Genomic DNA, 20239 nt, shown 5'->3' with positions numbered 1-20239 from the left:
CTCTACAATTGCGCCACGCCGTGTGGCTTGTCTATTTGAGAGTATGTAGATCGGGTGTGTATATATATATATATATATATATATATATATATATATATACACACACACACACACACACACGCACACACACACATATACAGTAATCCCTCCTCGATCGCGGGAGTTGCGTTCCAGACCCCCGCGCGATAGGTGAAAATCCGCGAAGTAGAAACAATGGTTATTTTTATATATTTGAAGCCCTTATAAACTCTCCCACACTGTTAACATTATTAGAGCCCTCTAGACATGAAATAACACCCTTTAGTCAAACGTTTAAACTGTGCTCCATTACAAGACAGAGATGACAGTTCTTTCTCACAATTAAAAGAAAGCAAACATATCTTATCTTTAAAGGAGCGTCGTCAGGAGCAGAAAATGTCAGAGAGAGAGAGAGCTGGCAAAGAAAAGCAAACAATCAAAAAATCAATACATGCTTTTAAGTATACAGAAGCACCGCGATAAAGCGGCATTTTGTAGAGGAGCGTCCGTGTCCTCTGTGCAAACAGCCCCTCTGCTCACACCCCCTCCGTCAGGCAGAGAGAGTGAGAAAGATAGAGAGAAGCAAACAAGCGCCACGCGGGAAGCATATCTTATAGCATTGAGGAGTTTTAGTTAATATGTAATACATGCTCTGATTGGGTAGCTTTTAAGCCAACCGCCAATAGCATCCCTTGTATGAAATCAACTGGGCAATCAAACTGAGGAAGCATGTAACCTAAATTAAAAGACCCACTGTCCGCAGAAAGCAGCGAACCAGCGAAAAATCCGTGATATATATTTAGATATGCTTACATTTAAAATCCGCGATAGAGTGAAACCGCGAAAGTCAAAGCACGATATAGCAAGGGATTACTGTATATATATATTTGCAGCGAAGAAGTAGTGTGTTAAAGAAGTTATGAAAAAGAAAAGGGAACATTTTAAAAATAACGTAACATGATTGTCAATATACAGTAATTGTTTTGTGAGTGTTATTGAGTGTTGCGGTCATCAAGGATTTGATTATCATTATTTGTTTCAATCAGGGTCGTATTTGTACGATGTGTTGTTTTCAAGTTACATTCCATGTTTGTCAATTGTTGTAAAGATAAGAGGTTTCATTCATCGATTCGTTTCTTACTGCATCAATAAACAGCTCGTCTTCCTCTTTATCTGAGATGTGACACACTGCATGCACGGGTTTTTTTTTTTACACTGTCTTCCTTTAGCGGGACATTCACTTTTTCCACCGTGTGCTTTGTTTCCGCAGTAGCTGCACTTATGAATATGCTTGTATGTATCAGACGCTTCATATTTTTTTGCTGCCTTCTCAATTGTGTAATTCGGTTTTTGTTCAGCACTCTTTGGAACTGTTGCTTTTTGTCTGCGCACTGCGTCAGTTCACGTGAGCCGCTTGGTGTTCTTGCATCGAAGGTTCCCAGCTGTGCTGGTGCCATCTCGTGTGATGTCCACGGCTGTATGTAATGTCAGCTAAGACCCAGCACTTAAAAGTTTCTCTCACAGTTTCGCTGAGTTTGTGCCAAACACCACCCTGACCATCTCATCTTCCTCTGCATAAGCACAGTCCTTTACCCGTGAATATTTAGCGGCAGTGTTTCTACTGGATTGCCGCTGACGGACGGCCTTATATAGGCAGGCACTAAATTACAAACACCAGTGGCAGCCTGTCTATGAACTTAATTTAAACTTTAGGTTTACACCGTGCTTTGTTTCCGAAGTAGCAGCACTCATGAATATGGTTGTATATGTCAGTCGCTCGCTTCTTAATGTTTCGCTGCCTTCTCAATTATTTAATGCATGTTTTCTTCAGCGCTTTTTTGAGCTCTTCCTGGTTTTCTACGTACTGCGTTGATAAGTCAGTTCACGTGATTACGTGGGAGGCGTGATGACATCACACGAAACCCCGCCCCACGGCCATCCAGCTCAACTCCAATACAGTATATGGAGAAAAATAGCTTCCAGTTATGACCATTACGCGTAGAATTTCAAAATGAAACCTGCCCAACTTTGAAAAGTAAGCTGTAAGGAATGAGCCTGCCAAATTTCAGCCTTCTACCTACACGGGAACTTGGAGAATTAGTGATGAGTCAGTCAGTGAGTGAGTCAGTTAGTGAGGGCTCTGCCTTTTATTAGTATAGATTAGTAGTAGTTAAGGACTGGATAGCCCAAGTCATTTTGTTTTTCTTGTGTAATGGCTAATGCAGTTACAATATATATATATATATATATATATATATATATATATATATATATATATATATATATATATATATATATATATATATATATACACACACATATATAAATATAATACTAGTGACGTACTGATGAACTGTTTGCAGGAACAAGTCAGACATGTGAACTAATGCAGGTTAAACAGAGAACACAAAATTCAAAGGAAATCAAAAGTTGTTACTAGGACTCCTGATAAAGAAACATACATAATCAATCGATCTTGATTTGTCCCCAGGGGGAAATTTGGATTTTTATAGCAGCTCAATAAATACAAAAATATTATTTATTATGACAAACACCTCACAAATATACACCAGAATGTCTGGAAAAAAAACTAAACAGAAAGAAAACTTAAAGACTTGGCAGTTACAGTTGCAATGAATCACCTTGAAGGCGTATGGCTGTGGGTGTAACTACCTTAGGAGATCTGTTCAGATGCTTGGCATTTTGAAGGCAAGATGCAGAAATGGTTGTGCTGGGTTTACTGGCTTCCAAGTAAAAGAGGAAATTAAAAAAAAAATGGCTCAGGGAAGCTTTATAGAGAACAACCTCAACATCAAGAGGTTTGGGAAGATATTGAAACTACAAACACTGTCAACACGGGTGTTATGATTAGGAGCTAGCTCACTTTATCTGCTTGTGTGTATTCATATGTGCGGTACTGCTGAAGTGCCATTGTTTAAAAAAAATTACTGTTGCCCTGTATAAAATGGATGTCTTAAACAAGATGCCAAATTTATAGTTTGGTAGAATAAAATCTGTGGAGGAGTTATAAGTAAGTTTTAAAGAATTCACCCCAAGTGTATGTAAAATTCTAACTTCAACTTTACAGTGAAAAGGCTCATTACCACTGAATAGCCAAGGTTCACAGTATTCCAATGGTGTTGTATGAATGACCAAACAAGACAACTATGCATGCCTCAGCTGTGCATAAAAAGCAGGAAATAAACTGCACATGCAACAGTTTATCTTTATGTACCTTAATGCAAAAAAGCTTCAGTGAGACGGCATGAAAATTGTTTGATTGATGTACAACAAGATTCAGTTTGTGCGAGGGTAATGCCTTCTTCCAAAAAAAAAAAAAAATCCACACAAACAAAAATAATCATGATTGAGTCATAACTTTGAGACTTATACGTTTCTTGAAAGACTCCATGCTATTCTTGATTTGCAAATATTGCTTATAGCATAACTTTGAAGCACCACTGCATGCAGTTTTACAGTTCAAGTATCAAGGGTTTAATTGCCATATTCAGAGAATGTCTACTGTACGTTCTCCCCATACTAGTTTTCTGAGCCATTACACAAAGTGCCATTATGTTGTACCTGCTCAAACTTTCACACGAGGACCTCCACTCCCCCCTTTGACTGAATATCACTGAATCATGCCACACAAACTTTCAAAGGGGGCTGCTCTTAGACTGAATGTATTTATAATTGTGCCGCGCAAAGCATCCAGAGTTTCACGTGGGGGGATTACCCCTGTGTCCAGAACCCACTGAATCACGCTACGCAAAATTTCACAGGGAATTGCTCTTCAATCAAATGTGCTTGTATCATGCCATGCCACGTTGCTGCTTGCAGTTTTACTGGAGGAACCCTCCAGATCCACTTCAATCAAATACCACTGTTCTACTGTACTCCACTACTTCTTAGTATACCATTTTTCAACTTGCATCCAAAAATGTGCAGTTTAGGTTGACTGACTTCTGTGGTTTAGGAGTATGTGTGGCCTGTCCAGGGTGGATTCCTGCCTATGCGCACTGCAGCCAGGAAAGAAATTGCCCCTACCACTGAAAGAAGCTGGTATGAAAATGTATGTACTTAAGTTTATTCCAGAAGGGAAATGCAAAGAAAAAAGCAACAACTACATACATAAATGAAAACACACTAAACTATTACAGTTGCACTTACAGAAGAAGGCAGGATAAGATGTGTAAATAGCAGAACGAAAACCCCAATCTGCTATACAAAATTTCAAGTTTATATGGGTCTGGGGTAAACAGAATTGTTTCAAGGACTGGCAAGGAAAAATGGGTTTGGACGATTACATAATTATACCTATAGTTAAAAACTGTTTACTTATTGCTTCAGAGTGATATAAACTATTTGTGTGTATATAAAGTTTGTCTAAAAAATAAAAATATAAACTTGTCAATACCTGTTTTGAGAGACTGCTTAGGTGCAAAAAACTGTTTCCAAAATGGGACACCAAATGTTTCCATAGAGGACGACACCTCGTGCCAAAACGTAAAACTTTGCCATGCTATGGGATAAGAAATCTAAACTTGGTACAATGATAGCCACCAGATTAGGTCACAAAATAAAATTGATTCCAAGGTTATGCATCATAAATTGCTTTAAATTATGCAGGCATCCAAAAAACTGAATTTTCATTTTTTGTATTTATTTGATGCTGGTTTGAAACAAAGGTTTTCATTCATATAAAGACATACTTTTAATAATTTGAAGTGTTAAGCTCACTACTTTTTAGTCATTTGAACCTCCTTTATTACATAAGCAGAGTAACACCTGTTCATTTTTAGGTGCAATAATGACAAAAAAAACCCTTAGGGCATAAGCGGTTAATAAGGTTTTAGACAATACAAATTGTAAAACACCCAAAATCAGTGGGGAAAACTGATCTAATGTTGCTCATTCAGAGAACTGTATTTGTAATTAACAAAATACAGGTAAAATTCCATTATAATGAATATCTTTAAAATGAAATTTTCATTACAACAAACTATTTTTATGGTCCAGACAGTTTCCCCATATGGCGCGATCTATAGAAATCTTGTTACTATGAAGTACATTCAGCAGATACTTTCATTACAATGAAGTGCCCAAAGACCTTAAAATGCCTAAATGAATCATCCACAGAGCAGCTAGTTCTGTGGGGGATTGTTGTGCACAACTGAGCTGCGGCCAAACAGAAATATTGTAATTTTTTTTTTCTTTCTTCGAACTTTACTCGTACTATTTTTTTTTTCCCTTTTTTGTTTCCTGTGGTTTTTAGGGATACCTTGTGCTTATTGCTCGTCAACATTTGAAAAACATCCATTAAAATTTAACTCATTGTTCACCCTCCTATAGAAATTGCAGACACAAAAACCACAATAACAGTTCATATAAAAAAAATTACATGTTTGCAGCGCTCGATTGCAGCAAAAAGAAAAAAAAAAAAAAAAAAGACGTTGCCAGTGAATTCGGAATTTCCGAGCAAAAAAGAAGAAAAATCTCAACTTGCAAACCTATGTGAACTGCTGCATTTGAAGACGTCGAAAAAGCAGTTTTATGTGGTTCAGTGATGCTTGTTCAAGAAACATTCCTATTAATGCAGCACTCATTCAAGAAAATGTGAGGTTTGCAAACTCTCTTGGGACCTCACCCAACTAGACAGCACGCCGAAGAGCATCCCGAAGTCCGATCACCGCATCTACGGAAGACTGTTTATCTGTTTCCTGGGCAGCAGCAGGCTCAAAGCTATGCTGCGTCTCCCCAGCAAACCAAACAGAAAAGACCTCAATGGGTGGTGCAAGGTACATTGTTAAATGTAGGTAACAGGATTACTTATCACTGATCTCGCCACAACCCTGCCTGACTGCTGCGTCTGTGTATAGATAGCAGAGTGGCAGATCATGCTATAACAAATAAGTGTGCCATTCCTGTATCAAGCTGAATAAAGCTGGTTTTGCTAAAGTACTGAGACTCGGCCTCGTGTTTTGGGGTGCAAGACAGGGACTTGTAGCGCAAACCTGATCTTTTATGATTTGCTTCTATGTCGCTTCACTGCTGCGCTATGAGCCTATTTTTGCCCTGCCCCAGCAAAGGACAAACAATCTTCCAAAGACGCTGCAATTGCGCTTCGGGACACACTTCAGCGTGTCATTCCCGTTGGGTGGGGAGTGGGATTGGGTCTCAAAATACCTCACAATATGAAGAAGAAAAGAATGATTCAGCTCCTGATTGATAACTGTGCTGCCCACAAGATGCTTGTGCACCCACTTCTTCAGCCATTGGGTTTGGGCATCATTCGCACCCTCAAAGTGTATTATCGCAAGGAAATGCTGAGAAAAATTCTCGTCAGCATAATTTTAATCTCCTCCTGCCTACAAGTTAACGCGAAGGAAGCTATTGAAATGATTGCAAACGCGTGGGCACAAGTGAAAGAAAGCACTATAGTAACAAATACAGAATCTCGTTACGAAATATGTTTTAGGTCCCTGGGAGTTTGTTGTAAAAGAATTTTACCTGTATAATAAAAACCTTTACAAAACTAACTTAAAATACAGTAACATTTTAATAAAATAATGGTTATCAAACAAAGCAGAGTAAATGTCCACAAACCAGTAAAACCACATACAAAAAATCTGTAGATTAAACTAACTAAAATAATATTTGGCAAAGCTATTTTATATACATCAAACAGATTTGTCCACAGATGACACAACAAAGCTTTTGGCTGGTGTGAAACTAGTGAAACATTTAAAAATTAACATCTAATATCCTCTCCTTTCACACATCTTTCAAAGACTTAAGAGCACAAAGTCATAGATGTAAAGGCACAAATGTAAAGCTTGCACCTGTTTATTTGAAACTTGGCTAACAAAATGTGTGTTTTTTTTTCATCATCAAGTTCTTCCATGAGAACCCTGAATACCACGAGAAATGACTGTGGTCATTTATGTTAGGTTGAATGCCTAGAGGGGGCTGGACGGTCTTATGGCCTGGTATCCCTGCAGATTTTATTTTTTTCTCCAGCCATCTGAAGTTTTTTTTTTGATTTTTCTGTCCTCCCTGGCCATCGGACCTTACTTTTATTCTATGTTAATTAGTATTCCCTTATTTTAATTGTATTTTGTCTGTTTTTTCCCCTTTCTTCATCATATAAAGCACTTGGAGCTACATTTATTTGTATGAAAATGTGCTATATAAATAAATGTTGTTGTTGTTTTATTTTTCACACTGCTATATTCATACGAAAACCTGAACAATAACTGCACAGCTCAACCACATGCAAATATTTAACAGTAGAACTAGTAGGAAAAAAAAAAAAAAGCATTTTCAAAAATGTTGCACTACCGCATTTATTGAAAAGACATCTATTCACGGGGGTTAAAATAATAATTATGCTAACAGCGAGTGCGACATTTAGACTGTGGCAGAAATCAGAACACTGTATGTGTAGTCTTGCAAGAATCAAAGAAGCTGAACATTCAGCTTTCCATTAATCTCTGTAAACCAAATATTGTACCTACATTCACTACAGAAAACACACAAAACATATTCAAACAACCAGATCATCTATTTGCATTATTAAATCAAATAGTGTACTTAAAAATGCTGCATGAAGATTGTCAAATTATGAAAATGCTATAAACTATGCAGGATGGCACCTATTGGCACTCATAATTGACATTTATACGCATGTTACAATTAAAATGCAAATTTCTCTTTAATAATAAATTGTAGAAAACATAAAAACCCCACCATTTTCTTACACATTTCTCTTTTTTCTGAATAGGGAATTAAGAATTAGTTGTTCTAACTCACAACATCATGGCTTGATTGTTGAAAGAACAGCATTGAAAAAATGCCATTATAGCATAAGGAATGCTACACCCAAAAATTTTTGAGAAAAATTTTGAATCTCATGTTTACATGCAGAATGTAGATGACCAAGCTTCTGACAGAACAGAAAAAAAGATCTATGGTGATCAACACTGGACAAAAGGAAACAGTATGAAAACGTCCATGAAAAATCTCATTACTTATGTCACATAATCCATACTATCCTGTCATATGCACACAATATCCTAACAAAATCTGTATTTTTACTAAAATTGTGTTAATTAAATCTGCAGGATTTGAAGAGAAGAATGGCAGTACATCCCTAAATCCAGGTGTGCAGGGCTTGTTGCATCATACCCAAGGGTCTGAATACTTGTTTAATGTGACATTTAATTTTATTTTTAATAAATTTGCAGAAATTTCTAAAATCATGTTTTCACTTTGTCATTCTGGGCTATTGAGTGTTATTTCAATTACTTTTCCCCTCATCCAATGACTTTACTATACGGCTGTAACAAAACAAAATGTGTAAAAAGTAGAGATATCTAAATATTTCTATAAGCACTGTATACAATATTGAAGGCAAAAACATACACACCAAGAAAAAAGACTTTTAAAGCTGTACATTTAATTGTGTGTAACGACAAAGCATAGCTAATACAGATTATACAGTACATTTAAAAAAAAAAAACACTGTATAAATACATGTGGACATCTGCCAGAGGAGAACAGAAAGCCTAAAAGACAAGTTACATGCACAATAATGAGCAACCCTATTGCCGATTAATGATTATTATTATTTTCAGCTCATTACTGAATTCTATGAGTTCAGTTCAGACACTTGTATTAGATCTTTAGAATAATCAGTAAAAACCACAATCACTGAGGACATTAGCATAAGTGAGTACCACAGAAAGGCAAGTTCATATACTAGTAAAACCTGTTGGTTGGGTCAGTTGGTAGAAACAGGTGCTGATAAGAACCACTAAATTTCTCAATTTTATACAAAGAGATATCAAGCTTTTGGATAATCTCCGTAATTAAAGGAGTGAGTGAGACCAGCAGCAGCATTCCGAATAAAAAAACAACACAAACCTACCAATACAAATTCACATATTAAACTAATTAGTTTTTTGGAAAATGAAAAACCCAGCCACAGGGGATACACAAACCAGCATGTTTCTTTGTGCCATTCCCAAGCCCGGATAAAAGGGAAGGATTACGTCAGGAAGGGCATTTGGTATAAAATTTTGCCCGATCAATATGCAGACAACGATACAAATTTCCAAACCGGATCGGTAGAGGCCCGGGTTAACAACAGCCGCCATGAGTACTGTTAGCCAAGAGGGTGCTGGAGGAAATTGGGCCACTGTTGGCCGAAGAAGGGGGGGGGAGACATGTCCAGAGCCTAGAGGAGACGAGGAAGGGAAAGAGAGTGGAACTGCGGGTAGGAACTTTGAATGTTGGCAGTATGACTGGTAAGGGGAAAGAGTTAGCCGATATGATGACGGAAAGAAGGAAGGTTGATATATTGTGCATGCAAGAGACTAAATGGAAGGGGAGTACGGCCAGGTGGATCGAAGGTGGATTCAAATTGTTTTATCATGGTGTGGATGGAGGAGAAATGAGGTAGGGATTATTCTGAAGGAGCAGTATGTCAAAAGTGTTTTGGAAGTGAAAACAGTGTCAGACAGAGTAATGATTGTGAAGACGAAAATTGGATGTGTGATGATGAATGTTGTTGGTGTATATGCCCCGCAAGTTAGGTATTCGATGGATAAGAAAGAGGATTCCTGAAGAGAGTTGGATGAAGTGATGGACAATGTACCCAAGGGACAGAAAGTGGTGACTGGAGCGAATTTCGATGGACATGTTGGAGAAGGGAACATAGGAGATGAGGAGGTGATGGGTAGGTATGGTGTCAAGGAGAGGAATGAAGGTCAGATGATAGTGGATTTTGCAAAAAAATATGGGCATTGCTGTGGTGAATACGTATTTTAAGAAGAGGGAGGAACATAGGGTGATATACCAGAGTGGAGGAAGATGCACACAGGTAGATTATACCCTATGCAGAACAGTCAATCTGAAGGAGATTAAAGACTGCAAAGTGGCGACAGGGGAAAGTGCAGTTAGGCAGCATAGGATGGTGATCTGTAGGATGATGTTGGAGATCAAGAAAAAGAGGGGGAGAATGGTGGCAGAGCCACAGATCAAATGGTGGAAGTTGAAAAAGGAAGAGTGCAAGGTTGAGGAGGTAAGACAGGCACTGAGTGGCAGTGAAGAGTTGCCAGACAGCTGGGCAACTACAACATAAGTAGTAAGCATGACAACAAGAAGGGCGCTTGACGTGACATCTGGACAGAGGAAGGAGGAAAAGGAAACCTGGTGGTGGAATGGGGATGTACAAAAGAGTATACAGAGAAAGAGGATGGCCAAGAAGAAGTGAGATAGTTATAGAGATGCGGAAAGTAGACAAGAGCACAAGGAGATAAGGCACAAGTTGAAGAGAGTGGTGGCGAAAGCTAAAAAAAAGACATATGATGAGTTGTATGAGAGGTTGGGCACTAAGGAGAGAGAAAAGGACCTGTACTGATTGGCTGGATAGAGGGCCCAAGCTGGGAAATGTGTGCAACAGGTTAGGCTGATAAAGGATAAAGATGGAAACATACTCACAAGTGAGGAGGGTGTGTGGAACAGATGGAAAGAGTACTTTGAGAGGCTGATGAATGAAGAAAATGAGAGAGAAGGTTGGATGATGTGGAGATAGTGAATCAGAAAGTACAACGGATTAGCAAGGAGGAAGTAAGGACAGCTATGAAGAGGATGAAGAATGGAAAGGCTGTTGGTCCAGATTACATATCTGTGGAAGCATTGAGGTGTTTAGGAGAGATGGCACTGTAGTTTTTAACCAGATTCTTTAATGGAATCTTGGAAATCGAGAGGATGCCCGAGGATTAGAGAAGAAGTGTACTTGTACTAATTTCAAAGAATAAGGGGGATGTGCAGAGAATTTACTTTCTGAGAGATTTACTTTCTGTAAATTCTGTAAGTTTAATACTTTACAATTTAAGATAAAAAGGTGGTGCATAGGAACATCTAAATCTCTGTAGGTGGTATGCCAAGGAAAAAGACTGAACCCCACCCTCCCCGCTCTACAAAAACTTTTTAATTAGATATTGCCTATATAAGTATGTCTGCATATGTTCAGAGTTGGCAGCTTCAGTCACACACAAATAATATTCATTGTTAAATTTTCTCCATTTTCTCAAACTTGCTTTTGAAACAAGTTTTTTTTTTTTTCAAAACTAGTTCCGGTTTGAAACAAGGGTATTAGAATATACAGAAATGAAGTCAAAAATGAATCTTGAATTTTTGAAGTCAATGTAGGTGCAAAGGAGAACTGAGTTCAGCTACTCAACTAACATCTCTCAACTTGTCATTCAAAGCATCAAAGGTGTAATAATTCATATTCAAAGGGCACCACCATTTCCATTACAACATTTTGTCACTTTGAATGACACTAAAGTACATGAATATGAATTATTACACCTAAATACCATTATAAGAACACACCTCCTCTGCGTGTCCAAATCCAGAAAAGTGCACCACTGATTAAAAATAACCCAGCAAAAAGAAAATTCTGCAATCTTAACTATCGAATGACACAGTGATGTCTCTAAGAAAATAAGGGTTAACAGAGGGTAACCATTAAGAATAAACATAAGATACAAATCTTAAGAATGCAAGACAAATTGAAATGTGTCATTTTCAGAAAGACATATCCAAAGTAATAGTGTGTGATAACTAACTATTGGCAATAATGGCAAGATGCAACTTCTACACAATTTCCAAATAGCTCCGTCTCAATTACATAAAAGCAAATAACTAAAACAGGCATGCTACACATGCCCAATGAAAGACAATGTCTTTTGCCTAATATATCGCTTAGATACCCTAATAACATTTTGGTACAATTAAATTTACATTAAAAATGTAATTAATTTGAATTGTGTCAAACATTTGAGAGACAAAGGCTACTACCTTCCCTAAACCAGCAGGTTAGGAAACAAGATAATGTAATTATTAACTACTGCATTCAAAGTTAAATATGTGCAAGCTTTAAAATAAGGGTGTGAAACACATGTGGGTACTGATGAACACTATACAAGTATTAAATATTAAAATATAACTTTGGACTGGTTTGTTTGCTTGACATACATTTCTAGAAGACTAACCAAAGCCTAGCCAAATGGCACAGGCTATCTAAAGATTCTAATGGACACTTTTGTTGAATTTGAAACAAAAATCTACTGTATGCACACTACATTTTCAGTGTTGCATCATGGGTATTCGTGAGTATTCAAATTTGATCATTCATTTTTAAATGGTTGGTAACATGGGGAAGTTGAACATGACCCATCTTTGATAACATATTTAAGGCATCATTTACTAATCAAGGATTACAAACTATAAGGCAGAGCTGTCAAAATGGGTGGATTGATTGGTGTTGAAGATAATGCTCCAAAACTGGATTTTAAATTTTTACTACAGAACAGACAAATCTGTAGAAGGGTTGCCAAATTAGATTTGATCACTGAAAATAAAATTTAATTTGTGATTGCTCAAGCACACTAAAATACAAATATATAAAATTGCAAACAGAAAAAGCAGCAAATTGGGTGTATGGAGTAGCACAAGATAACATTTAAGTGCTGCAGGCAGAAGCTAATGATCAATGAATAATATATAGCGGTAAACTGTACACAAATTCTCTTTTTCCTCCTTTTACAGTTACAGCAAAAATGTAATAATACAGGTGAAGTTAATATTTATTTTCATTATGTCTTTGCTTTAAACATGTTAAGCCAGCAGCCACACAAGATGCAGACTGCATATTAACTCTGTTAAATAGGCATTGCGGACACTAAAAAGGCTATTTAAAATTGTGACTTTAAAGCTCTTACAATAACAGAAGAAAATCAAATATGGTACTGTGAAAAACGCACAACGTTTGCAAATGCATCATGAAATGTGAGTTAATTTGTCTCACATTTAACACAGAATTAAACAGGTTTGTTAAACTTACCAGTCATGCAAGAGTCACGAACGATGAAAAAAAAAAAAAAAGCTTTCATTAAAATATGTAAATATATATAAATATGGCTTTATCCAATACCCTCCTTTGAAATCTAGATACATATGTAAACATACAGGTCTATTGTTCTGGGGTTTTGAGCAGAAATGTGGAAGACCTTGAAGGTCACAATGAAAAAAAGTTTAGAATGGTTTTATTTATTGCCCTAGAAGGAGAATTAAACATCAGGTTTACAATTAAAAAGCAACATATTTATAGACATAGGAGTAGACATTGAGAAACAGTAAATGAAATGGGTTGATTTACCAAAACTTATCCAAACAGGAAGAATGTAACACATAATCCACAAAATGCTTAATAATTCAATGAAAGTTGAGATTTGACCTAGAAATCGCATACCCCCGGTATCTTTCTTTTCTACAAGGAATCAGACCTTTTTACCATTAGTAAGCAAACTTGGTCAGTATTTAATCAACTGCTCTAACACGCAAAGAAAAAAAATAAAAGACTCTGAAACATAAATTGCAACAAACTAAAGAGAAAATCAACTGAAAGACTACATTATCAGTTTAAGTAACTCAAAAATATTTTGAGGCAACCCATGACAAGATGCAACAAGGTAGAGGCAAGTAATTATCTGGTATTGTAAGTAAAACACCAAAGAAACATCACAATTTTGGTAGTTTGTAGAAAAGTATTAATAGGGCTTGGGGTAACTCGGACAATGTTAAATACACACACAAACAAATATGTGCCAAAATACTATCAGCACGATACAAGTCATAAAAACAAGGTATCATTCAAGCAAAATGAAAGGCTTATTTGTGAGAATCATGCTAGAATGTTTTCGAAATGTTATTTTCCTAACTTTCAGTAATCAACTCCATTATTAAATTGGGTTGGGGAAAAGATGGGGTGGGTGCGGGCTGATTGGTTTGGAGGTTGATTAGCTAACAAGCAAACTTACCTGATGAAGTGCTAGGGTCGAAGCTTTTGAATTTTTCTTTTACCTCAGGTTGTGGGAACATTAAAAAAAAAAAAAAGCTACAGAAATCCGTTGAGATTATCATTAAAGTCGGAAATAACTAAATTGTACTTTATTGGTTGTCACAAGAGAAGCAACATCACTGCCTCACGGGCACCTTGCGAGGAGTGGCACAGAGGGCATCCACAGGTCTCGATACATGATAAACTGTCCCAGCTTTTCAAAATACACAGTGCAATTTAATGCATTGTTTATTCTCCCATTAGGGATTCAAAACAAGGTTTGTGTGCTATGAGTGTAATATACTAATTAATCACAACCTACTCAGTATTATTTTTCTTTCAGAATTTTAGTAGAGTTCATATAAATCACCAGGACTTACTCTGTCTTGTTGCGGCTCTTGTTTTCATTAAGCTCCATCAGATTGATGACTGCTTGGCCGAGGAACTGATCCAGCCCCACCAGGGCTCTATGCATGACGATGACATACAGAATACATTTGTTTTCATTCCCTTGCTGAAAGAAGGGAAGCTCAAAGCTAGCTTCTTCTCTCCACACAGGGGTTAAGCTCTTCTCCACCACTGAAGTGGAGAACTTCTCTTTTCCCATCTGGATAATAGAGTAGGCATCATTGAGGCCATTTTTCCCTTTGCATCTCAGGCCACGGGCCTGAATGACAGTCACTTGAACATTGGTAGGTAACCATTTTTGGCTCTGCTCTGCTAACGACATCTGTGGTGAAAACTTGAGTAAGACACACTCTCAGTCACAAAGGCCCCGTTTTGTAAAATGTTCAAGGTGTTTGGTGGACTCTCTGAAGAATGTGTCACTCTCAATTCTTCTACTTTGGTTCTTCTGACCAGCAGAAGCTGCTTGAACAATAAGAAACTGGGGGAAAAAAAAAGTAACATTGTCAGGCCTTCTAGATTGTGTTCACAACTTTTTCTTCTAACCTTCAATCTGCCATTAAGAATGAAAATTCTAACAAAGTGGTAGAAACAATGGATTTTTTGTACTTTTCGGAAAATATGTTGCTATAATCACGGCTTAAAGATTAACTCTTCAGCTATGCTTCCACTGATATCACAACAGTTACAGAAAAAAGAGCAATTCAGACAAAGAAAAAAAAACAAGAAAAATGTGACAATTTGCATGGCTGTATATATAATTAACTGAAGACAATTTGTTAACATGTAACATTTAAAGAGAAAGAAAGAAATAATAGAAAATAAATACAAGTCCATGTGGCTAAATGTAAAAACAACAAACAATTTTACAGTCTGCAATTAAAATGCACAGCTGTAAATAACATATTTAAGCAAATGTGTTAAGCTGCAAGAAGTTACTATTAAAAAGTCATTTATTACATTCAAATAAATCATAACACCTGAAAAACACAAAACACCAAAAATCAGTTAAATATTTGAAATATTTGCTGGGATGAGGAAATCATAGTCATAAACACTCAGGAAGACATTTTGCATATGCTGCATTTCTAAACAATAAGAATCAATGTCAGGCAAGGCAAATGAAAAAGAAAGGGCCTCCTCTTTCATTTAAGACAGAAAAAGAAGCACAACTGCCAGTTTCGAATATAGTGTAAAACTACTTTATTTTCTTTAAGCTGTAAACTTGTTTCACTAACCATGAGGTTCTAAAAAGAAGTGTAACAACAACTTTAAAGCATATTGAAAAATGTGGAATAAATAGAAATATCATAAACTATGTATACATAAATTGTGGATATACAGTACATTTATGTATATACAATCAATAAGGTAATACAAAGATGCACTTGTATATACATATACACATTTCAAACAGTAATGGCATTAGAAATGAATAATTCATTACAAAGCACATTTGTAATTTGTGCTCATCTACATTGTGAATGTTTCATGTTTGTCATGTGGCTGTGAGTCAACATTTATTGTTAATACTGTTCCTCTATAATCATTCCCAGCAGACTTTTTCTTTTTCAGAATAATTTATTCATTGAGCTTCTGTAAAAAAACAAATCCCTCGGGGACAAATTCTATGTATCTATCTAATGTCATTGACACTAATATTCGATTGCGAAGTTGAGTGTTTAAAATGTACAAAGTTGTGATTTATACATTAAACAATAAACTTAATTTATGAGAACGCCTAACGAATAAAAAAACAATAAACACAGGACTTTAGCTGTAACATTTACCATAAAAACACCTAAAGGACAACCAGTATGTGTAGTTTTACCAGGAGTATTTCAGATGGGTAAGCAGATTTTTGTTCGATCCACCCAAGTGAGTTCATACACGCAAACACAATCTCAAATTGCTCATCGATACCAGAGACTTCGTATTGTTTGACCTGAACTCCACAGCTAACTAACACCCTGGCTTCGACGAGTTTTGAACAAAGGACCGAACACTTCTTGTTAATAACAATTCCGTAACGGAGTCACGGTTTACTGGCTACACTTCTTTTCAATCAGACATATAACAAGAGAGCTGGATTTACTGCTATTACTTTAATGGCGATACCACTAACGAGTTGAGCTCCGCCCGTCAGCATTCACTGTTCTGACCTTCTGCGTGATTCCCCACTGCCGACTAAACATCGCATTCCCGCGACCACAACATAAATTTCAGGGTCGTGCCATTGGGCTGCCCCGTTTCCTTTGTTGTCATACGCACCTGTCAGTCACGGGTCACCTCTGCCCCACGTGTGGGTACGCCTGTCGTTCATATTACTTAAAAAAGTATAAGTTATTATTTGTAGGTATGTTTCCAATACGTTACCTCTCGTTCGTCTCGTCTTTCTGTGAGTTCAGCTTTGGCTATCAACTTCCTACTTCGTACATTCCACAGACTCGGTAGGGGGCGGGGTGGATATGTACAGCAGCTAATTTGCTGCATCCCATGTCAGTCAACACTTTGTACGTCTCCCATTGGCCAACAGCAACAGGTTGTTTCAGGTTTGAGATAGGTAGGGCTTTTTGGAGTAGGGATAAGGGAGAAAGGTCGCGTGGCAACGAGCATTACGTCGCTACCAAATACAGGGGATGACTAAAGTACTGTACGTCTTTTGTGTAAAGCCCGTAAACTCATAATTAAAAAGACTTCTGTATACATCTGTATAGCAAATTTAGCCTGTGGGCTAACTTAACATTTAAAATAAAAAGTAAAAAATAAAAATCAATCTGTCATGTATGCGCAGAAAATGCATTCGAAAGGAATGCGCAAATCGATAAAAATAGACTGCCAAACTTATTGGTTCTGTTTCCGCCAAAATAATATTTGCATAAGGCTGGAAAACCCCAGTCGTTAACTGACATTTGTGACTTGATGGTTAATGTCTCCCAACCCCTCTGCAGTCAAAATAAACCGTGTACTCTAAACTCTCATCTTTTTAGTTTAAGGGCAGCAGGAAGTATCATGAATCAGAGCGTTAATTCAGTGTCTTGTCTCCTTTGTCTCTTCCTGATTTAGCTGATGCAGCAGCTGAAGTGGCACCTACTCAGCTTCTGAAACTACTTTTACCCGCAGTGGATCACAGGGAGCGAGGGCCAATCCCAGCAGCATGGGAAAAAGGCAGGAACCAGTCCAGGACAGGATGCCATCTCTTTGTTATTGTTATCATTATTGTTAAACAAATCCTTAATTGTTGAGAGAGACACACCGCCACTGTACTAAGCACTGCTGCCATATACTGTAGATGTAAAGCCTTGGTTGCCATTTTTCTCCACTGTCTTAATTAGTAACTTATTGGTTCGATGATTGCTTGACCTGTCAATGAAGATGTATATTTAGTAATTAAGCTGAAATATAAATTAACATTCTCCTTTGATCTGATATTAGAGAATACTTCGGGAGGCAGAAGCAGTATAACTCCTTTAAATGTTGCTATCACTATACCTTTAAGAGAAAAAAGTGTTTTCACATCCTTAAAGGCCATGACAGTCATTTTTAAAGGAAACTCTTTAATGAGGTATGGACCTGTTGGAGCTGAAAAAAGACTGGGAAGGACAAATTTATAATCAAACAATAGGACACTGGTCTTTCTTTAATGACATCAGATCATTGTTACTTTATGCAAGGCAGCTTGTAATATTTGAGATACAATTGGTTTACATTTCTTATGTTTCTTCAATTGGACCACAAGCAGGTTAAGTGACAGTGTCAGTAACAGCAGCAGAATGCACGACCTGAACTGCACACAGCATCTCTAGAAGCAGTGCTAAATACCATGGAGCCAGGTGTATGCTTGACAGGCCTGCAAACTACTGAAAAAAAAAGATTTTCTACCTACATAGTCATTCTTTTCACCCCAGGATTCTGCACTTCTCTGAAACAGGATTGTCATACTTCAAGTGTCCTCAGTCACGGTCCTGGAGGGTGGCAGTGGCTTCAGGTTTTTGCTTCAACTCAGTTGCTTAATAAGAAGCACTCATTGCTCTAGTAACACTTCTTCTTCACTTCACTCCTAATGAGTAATAACATGCAAATTACAAAAGACACCAGCATTTCTCCATTTAGCTTGTTACAATTTACACCTGTGTGTATTCATCATGCATTATTGGGTTTTATTAAATACTTGGAAGGAAAGTGAAGAGAAAAAAGTGAAGGACTGAGAACTACTCATCCATTTTAGCCGTCAAATCATTTGGATGATATCCTGATAAAGGGGAAGAAAATCAAGGATATGAGAATTACCTGACATAGTAGAGTTAAAGCACTAACAAGTCATGAAATTAAATTATTGGCAAGAATTGCTTTCTAATTAAGCAACTGGGTTTGAACAAAAACCTGCAGCCACTGCGGCCCTCCAGGACTGTGATTGAGGACCCCTGTCATACTTCATGTCATGAAGTAGCACACAAAGGCTTTCTTGGTAACCTTTTTAAATTTAGCTTTGTCTGCTTCTTCAGTGGGTTAGAGGCAAGGGGAAGAGAAATGTATTTTGAATACTGCCTTCCACAGACTTGTGTAATTGAAATTATTGTGGCTGCCTTAAAGAGCACAAATGGTTCTTGACATTCCGTGTCTCTCTGCTGAAGTGTGTTAAATGGCCTTGACTGGGAAAAGCTCAACGAGAAGTGCAAACATGTGTTTAAAACTACAGGCAGTCCTGATTTTAATGAGTTTCAAACCCCAATGATCAACTGGAAATTTCAAGGTGCACATGCTGTAAGCGCACACCCCCAAAGGCATAGAGAACACTGTACTGCCAACTGATTCAGCCCCTCAGGTTTGCAGCACTTGGCACAAAGACAGTTTTGCATACTACAAGAAGCAGGGTTTTACTTGGTAAGTGCATGTCGAGTATATGACAGAAAAGTGGTAGAAACATGTTTAAGATAACAAAGTTGAAAATTGTACTAAACCAGGGGTCCTCAGTCCCAGTCCTGGAGAGCTGCAGTGGCTGCAGGTTTTTGTTCTGACCTGGTTGCTTAATTAGAAAGCAATTCTTGCCAATAAAGCACTAACAAGCTATGAAATTAAATTAACTCTGCTATGTCAGGTCATTCTCGTATCCTAGATTTTCTTTCCCTTTCTATCATGCAAATGATTTGAAGGCTAAAATGGACAAGTAATTCTCAGTCCTTCACTTTTTTCTCTTCATTTTTCCTCCAAGTATTTAATTAAACCCAATAGTGCAGATAAATACACACAGGTGTAAATGTAAATAAGCTAAATGGAGAAATGCTGCTCTCTCTTGTCATTTGCATGTTATTGATAATAAGGAGCAATTAAAATAGCTGTTTAAGACAAAATTAAGCAATAAGGGCTCAAAACCACTAAAGTGAAGCAGAAGTGTTACTTTAGCAATAAGTGCTTTTTATTAAGCAACTGGGTTGGAGCAAAAACCTGCAGCCACTGCGGCTCTCCAGGACCGTGATTGAGGACCCTGTACTAAACAGTTTAAAAATAAGTTAAATTACTGAAGGAAGCTAATTACTAATTTTCACAACATCAGAAACCCCCTGTTGGCATATGTCTAATTTTTAACTTTATAAAGTACACCTAGGGCAAGCTGTAACCTGGGAGCAATGTCATCAAGCACATGCATTGCTAGGTCACGATTTACAAAAGCTCTGCACTTAAACCATTTTGAGCAAAAAATGTATATATCTAATTGCCTCTGAATTAAGATCACTTCTGACACTTTAACAGTAGTATCTGGAGTATGCCAGATGGAAAACAAGTGTGGCATGATGAATTGATTGTAACACCCTATACCATGCTACTTGCACAAAGACTTATTGTGCTCAATCAGAAGAATTCCAGTCCACCTTTAATAACTCAGTAGGAAAGCAATGTTCTGTA

General features: G+C 37.2%; 1 protein-coding gene across 6 annotated transcripts in view; it reads right to left on the bottom strand.

The window, feature by feature from the left end:
- LOC120538912 (rab11 family-interacting protein 1-like) overlaps window positions 1–18294 on the bottom strand; it is an 85602-nt gene extending 67308 nt beyond the window's left edge. Inside the window, exons 1-2 of one of the 6 annotated variants that reach the window (XM_039768519.1) lie at window positions 18222–18294; window positions 14311–14816 (exon numbers count right to left, since the gene is read on the bottom strand). In XM_039768519.1, coding sequence (XP_039624453.1) covers window positions 14311–14660 — 350 coding nt within the window. In that variant the 5' untranslated portion in view covers window positions 14661–14816; window positions 18222–18294. The other 5 variants (XM_039768515.1, XM_039768520.1, XM_039768521.1 and 2 more) reach the window with 5 other exon arrangements.
- Between the last annotated feature and the right edge of the window lie 1945 nt (window positions 18295–20239).

Source organism: Polypterus senegalus, chromosome 11 (genome assembly GCF_016835505.1).
Source record: "Polypterus senegalus isolate Bchr_013 chromosome 11, ASM1683550v1, whole genome shotgun sequence".
NCBI classification, from domain to species: domain Eukaryota; kingdom Metazoa; phylum Chordata; class Cladistia; order Polypteriformes; family Polypteridae; genus Polypterus; species Polypterus senegalus.
This window is presented reverse-complemented; position numbering and strand designations above follow the sequence as displayed.